A 6,000-nucleotide genomic window follows, 5' to 3' on the forward strand; every position below is an offset into this window, starting at 1 on the left:
CTATTACTACAACTAATTCTACCACTATAACAACTACAACAGCTAATAGCACTACTGATACTATAACAACACTACTACAACCACAACAGCTAATAGCACTACTGATACTGTAACAACAACTAGTACAACCACAACACCTAATAGTATTACTCCTACAACTACATCAACAACTACTACAACTACAACACCTAATAGTACTACTACAACTACTACTACTACGACAACTACTTCAACTACAACAGCTAATATAACTACAACCACTACTACTACAACTAATATTACTACAACAACTACTACAACTACTACAACACCTAATAGTACTACTACAACAGCTAATAGTACTACTACAACAGCTAATAGTACTACTACACCTACTACAACAACTACTACAACTACAACAATTAGTACAACTACAACAGCAAATAGTACTACTACTACAACTACTACAACACCTAATATTACTACAACAACTACTACAACTACTACAACAGCTAATAGTACTACAACAACTACTACAACTACTATAACTACTACAACAGCTAATAGTACTACTACAACAACATCGTTTCTGTTCCCCTCACCTCGCTCAGGTGTGATTTACATGCAGCCTGGTGTATCTGCATGTATCGAAGCGGCTGATAGCAGTGAGCTGTTCTGATTGGTGGGTTAGTTTGGGAGTTAATCCACTGCATTACAGTCAGATTGATCTCTGTGTGTCTGTGGTATTACACTGGGGACAGGAAGTAAAACATTGTCTGACTCTCATTCTGTCTCTCTCTCTCTCCCACACAGACACAAAACCAGCTCTCTGTATTTTTACATCACTATATCTGTCTCTCTACCTCGTGCCCCCCTCTTTTCATTAAGTGTACTTGTGTCTTTTTCAATCATCTATCCGTTTTAGAGTCTTTCTCAAACCAAGACAAGATGTGAAGCCCATAATGTGTTTAATATCACCCTCAGCATTCTAACACACCTGGATAAAAACATGTATTATATTCCAGATAATTGCGGTCATTTTCCATAAATGATGTCTATACACTCCAGGAAATACATGACCTGCTCACACAATCAGATAGTTATTCAATTTCAGACCAAATGCTCTTCTTCTTGTGCGTTTTCAATCCAGGAAACTCAACTGGAGGTGTAATATAATACAAAATGAATATAATACTGCAGTGAGAGGAGGTTTCAGTGAGACTGCAGTGAGAGGAGGTTTCAGTGAGGCTGCAGTGAGAGGAGGTTTCAGTGAGACTGTAGTGAGAGGAGGTTTCAGTGAGACTGCAGTGAGAGGAGGTTTCAGTGAGACTGCAGTGAGAAGAGGTTTCAGTGATGCTGCAGTGAGAGGAGGTTTCAGTGAGGCTGCAGTGAGAAGAGGTTTCAGTGATGCTGCAGTGAGAGGAGGTTTCAGTGAGGCTGCAGTGAGAGGAGGTTTCAGTGAGCGATGCTGCAGTGAGAGGAGGTTTCAGTGAGGCTGCAGTGAGAGGAGGTTTCAGTGAGCGATGCTGCAGTGAGAGGAGGTTTCAGTGAGACTGCAGTGAGAGGAGGTTTCAGTGAGACTGCAGTGAGAGGAGGTTTCAGTGATGCTGCAGTGAGAGGAGGTTTCAGTGAGACTGCAGTGAGAGGAGGTTTCAGTGAGGCTGCAGTGAGAGGAGGTTTCAGTGAGGCTGCAGTGAGAGGAGGTTTCAGTGAGACTGCAGTGAGAGGAGGTTTCAGTGAGACTGCAGTGAGAAGAGGTTTCAGTGAGACTGCAGTGAGAGGAGGTTTCAGTGAGACTGTAGTGAGAGGAGGTTTCAGTGAGACTGCAGTGAGAGGAGGTTTCAGTGAGACTGCAGTGAGAGGAGGTTTCAGTGATGCTGCAGTGAGAGGAGGTTTCAGTGAGACTGTAGTGAGAGGAGGTTTCAGTGATGCTGCAGTGAGAGGAGGTTTCAGTGAGGCTGCAGTGAGAGGAGGTTTCAGTGAGGCTGCAGTGAGAGGAGGTTTCAGTGAGACTGTAGTGAGAGGAGGTTTCAGTGAGACTGCAGTGAGAGGAGGTTTCAGTGAGACTGCAGTGAGAGGAGGTTTCAGTGAGACTGTAGTGAGAGGAGGTTTCAGTGAGACTGCAGTGAGAGGAGGTTTCAGTGAGACTGTAGTGAGAGGAGGTTTCAGTGAGCGATGCTACAGTGAGAGGAGGTTTCAGTGAGACTGCAGTGAGAGGAGGTTTCAGTGAGACTGCAGTGAGAGGAGGTTTCAGTGAGACTGTAGTGAGAGGAGGTTTCAGTGAGCGATGCTGCAGTGAGAGGAGGTTTCAGTGAGACTGCAGTGAGAGGAGGTTTCAGTGAGACTGCAGTGAGAGGAGGTTTCAGTGAGCGATGCTGCAGTGAGAGGAGGTTTCAGTGAGACTGCAGTGAGAGGAGGTTTCAGTGAGACTGTAGTGAGAGGAGGTTTCAGTGAGCGATGCTGCAATGAGAGGAGGTTTCAGTGAGACTGCAGTGAGAGGAGGTTTCAGTGAGGCTGCAGTGAGAGGAGGTATCAGTGAGCGATGCTGCAATGAGAGGAGGTTTCAGTGAGACTGCAGTGAGAGGAGGTTTCAGTGATGCTGCAGTGAGAGGAGGTTTCAGTGAGACTGTAGTGAGAGGAGGTTTCAGTGAGCGATGCTGCAGTGAGAGGAGGTTTCAGTGAGACTGCAGTGAGAGGAGGTTTCAGTGAGACTGCAGTGAGAGGAGGTTTCAGTGAGACTGCAGTGAGAGGAGGTTTCAGTGAGCGATGCTGCAGTGAGAGGAGGTTTCAGTGAGCGATGCTGCAGTGAGAGGAGGTTTCAGTGAGGCTGCAGTGAGAGGAGGTTTCAGTGAGCGATGCTGCAGTGAGAGGAGGTTTCAGTGAGACTGCAGTGAGAGGAGGTTTCAGTGAGCGATGCTGCAGTGAGAGGAGGTTTCAGTGAGACTGCAGTGAGAGGAGGTTTCAGTGAGACTGTAGTGAGAGGAGGTTTCAGTGAGCGATGCTGCAATGAGAGGAGGTTTCAGTGAGACTGCAGTGAGAGGAGGTTTCAGTGAGGCTGCAGTGAGAGGAGGTATCAGTGAGCGATGCTGCAATGAGAGGAGGTTTCAGTGAGACTGCAGTGAGAGGAGGTTTCAGTGAGACTGTAGTGAGAGGAGGTTTCAGTGAGCGATGCTGCAGTGAGAGGAGGTTTCAGTGAGCGATGCTGCAGTGAGAGGAGGTTTCAGTGAGACTGCAGTGAGAGGAGGTTTCAGTGAGCGATGCTGCAGTGAGAGGAGGTTTCAGTGAGCGATGCTGCAGTGAGAGGAGGTTTCAGTGAGACTGCAGTGAGAGGAGGTTTCAGTGAGCGATGCTGCAGTGAGAGGAGGTTTCAGTGAGCGATGCTGCAGTGAGAGGAGGTTTCAGTGAGGCTGCAGTGAGAGGAGGTTTCAGTGAGACTGCAGTGAGAGGAGGTTTCAGTGAGCGATGCTGCAGTGAGAGGAGGTTTCAGTGAGCGATGCTGCAGTGAGAGGAGGTTTCAGTGAGGCTGCAGTGAGAGGAGGTTTCAGTGAGACTGCAGTGAGAGGAGGTTTCAGTGAGCGATGCTGCAGTGAGAGGAGGTTTCAGTGAGACTGCAGTGAGAGGAGGTTTCAGTGAGACTGTAGTGAGAGGAGGTTTCAGTGAGACTGTAGTGAGAGGAGGTTTCAGTGAGCGATGCTGCAGTGAGAGGAGGTTTCAGTGAGACTGCAGTGAGAGGAGGTTTCAGTGAGACTGCAGTGAGAGGAGGTTTCAGTGAGACTGCAGTGAGAGGAGGTTTCAGTGAGCGATGCTGCAGTGAGAGGAGGTTTCAGTGAGACTGTAGTGAGAGGAGGTTTCAGTGAGACTGTAGTGAGAGGAGGTTTCAGTGAGCGATGCTGCAGTGAGAGGAGGTTTCAGTGAGCGATGCTGCAGTGAGAGGAGGTTTCAGTGAGACTACAGTGAGAGGAGGTTTCAGTGAGACTACAGTGAGAGGAGGTTTCAGTGAGACTGCAGTGAGAGGAGGTTTCAGTGAGACTGCAGTGAGAGGAGGTTTCAGTGAGACTGCAGTGAGAGGAGGTTTCAGTGAGACTGCAGTGAGAGGAGGTTTCAGTGAGCGATGGTTTCAGTGAGACTGCAGTGAGAGGAGGTTTCAGTGAGCGATGCTGCAGTGAGAGGAGGTTTCAGTGAGACTGCAGTGAGAGGAGGTTTCAGTGAGACTGCAGTGAGAGGAGGTTTCAGTGAGCGATGCTGCAGTGAGAGGAGGTTTCAGTGAGCGATGCTGCAGTGAGAGGAGGTTTCAGTGAGACTGCAGTGAGAGGAGGTTTCAGTGAGACTGCAGTGAGAGGAGGTTTCAGTGAGACTGCAGTGAGAGGAGGTTTCAGTGAGACTGTAGTGAGAGGAGGTTTCAGTGAGCGATGCTGCAGTGAGAGGAGGTTTCAGTGAGACTGCAGTGAGAGGAGGTTTCAGTGAGACTGCAGTGAGAGGAGGTTTCAGTGAGCGATGCTGCAGTGAGAGGAGGTTTCAGTGAGCGATGCTGCAGTGAGAGGAGGTTTCAGTGAGCGATGCTGCAGTGAGAGGAGGTTTCAGTGAGACTGCAGTGAGAGGAGGTTTCAGTGAGACTGCAGTGAGAGGAGGTTTCAGTGAGCGATGCTGCAGTGAGAGGAGGTTTCAGTGAGCGATGCTGCAGTGAGAGGAGGTTTCAGTGAGCGATGCTGCAGTGAGAGGAGGTTTCAGTGAGACTGCAGTGAGAGGAGGTTTCAGTGAGCAATGCTGCAGTGAGAGGAGGTTTCAGTGAGGCTGCAGTGAGAGGAAGTTTCAGTGAGACTGTAGTGAGAGGAGGTTTCAGTGAGACTGCAGTGAGAGGACGTTTCAGTGAGGCTGCAGTGAGAGGAGGTTTCAGTGAGACTGTAGTGAGAGGAGGTTTCAGTGAGACTGCAGTGAGAGGAGGTTTCAGTGAGACTGCAGTGAGAGGAGGTTTCAGTGAGACTGTAGTGAGAGGAGGTTTCAGTGAGCGATGCTGCAGTGAGAGGAGGTTTCAGTGAGCGATGCTGCAGTGAGAGGAGGTTTCAGTGAGCGATGCTGCAGTGAGAGGAGGTTTCAGTGAGCGATGCTGCAATGAGAGGAGGTTTCAGTGAGCGATGCTGCAGTGAGAGGAGGTTTCAGTGAGCGATGCTGCAGTGAGAGGAGGTTTCAGTGAGCGATGCTGCAGTGAGAGGAGGTTTCAGTGAGACTGCAGTGAGAGGAGGTTTCAGTGAGACTGCAGTGAGAGGAGGTTTCAGTGAGCGATGCTGCAGTGAGAGGAGGTTTCAGTGAGGCTGTAGTGAGAGGAGGTTTCAGTGAGACTGCAGTGAGAGGAGGTTTCAGTGAGACTGTAGTGAGAGGAGGTTTCAGTGAGCGATGCTGCAGTGAGAGGAGGTTTCAGTGAGCGATGCTGCAGTGAGAGGAGGTTTCAGTGAGCGATGCTGCAGTGAGAGGAGGTTTCAGTGAGCGATGCTGCAGTGAGAGGAGGTTTCAGTGAGACTGCAGTGAGAGGAGGTTTCAGTGAGGCTGCAGTGAGAGGAGGTTTCAGTGAGACTGCAGTGAGAGGAGGTTTCAGTGAGCGATGCTGCAGTGAGAGGAGGTTTCAGTGAGACTGTAGTGAGAGGAGGTTTCAGTGAGACTGCAGTGAGAGGACGTTTCAGTTAGGCTGCAGTGAGAGGAGGTTTCAGTGAGACTGTAGTGAGAGGAGGTTTCAGTGAGCAATGCTGCAGTGAGAGGAGGTTTCAGTGAGACTGCAGTGAGAGGAGGTTTCAGTGAGACTGCAGTGAGAGGAGGTTTCAGTGAGACTGTAGTGAGAGGAGGTTTCAGTGAGACTGCAGTGAGAGGAGGTTTCAGTGAGACTGCAGTGAGAGGAGGTTTCAGTGAGACTGTAGTGAGAGGAGGTTTCAGTGAGCGATGCTGCAGTGAGAGGAGGTTTCAGTGAGCGATGCTGCAGTGAGAGGAGGTTTCAGTGAGCGATGCTGCAGTGAGAGGAGGTTTCAGTGAGCG

At 49.4% G+C, this 6,000-nt stretch overlaps 2 protein-coding genes across 3 annotated transcripts in view; one reads left to right on the forward strand and one right to left on the reverse strand.

Annotated features, from left to right (window-relative positions):
- trappc9 (trafficking protein particle complex subunit 9) overlaps positions 1–6,000 on the reverse strand; it is a 214,056-nt gene that overhangs the window by 74,443 nt on the left and 133,613 nt on the right. The gene's annotated exons all lie outside the window — the stretch shown is intronic.
- Positions 77–836, forward strand: LOC128318799 (integumentary mucin C.1-like; the record flags this gene model as incomplete). The annotated part of the gene is made up of 1 exon (XM_053236695.1): positions 77–836. A coding segment is annotated over one exon (582 nt), but the record flags the coding sequence as incomplete, so codon positions are not given.

Source organism: Pangasianodon hypophthalmus, chromosome 9, assembly GCF_027358585.1.
Source record: "Pangasianodon hypophthalmus isolate fPanHyp1 chromosome 9, fPanHyp1.pri, whole genome shotgun sequence".
In the NCBI taxonomy this organism is placed as follows: Eukaryota; Metazoa; Chordata; class Actinopteri; order Siluriformes; family Pangasiidae; genus Pangasianodon; species Pangasianodon hypophthalmus.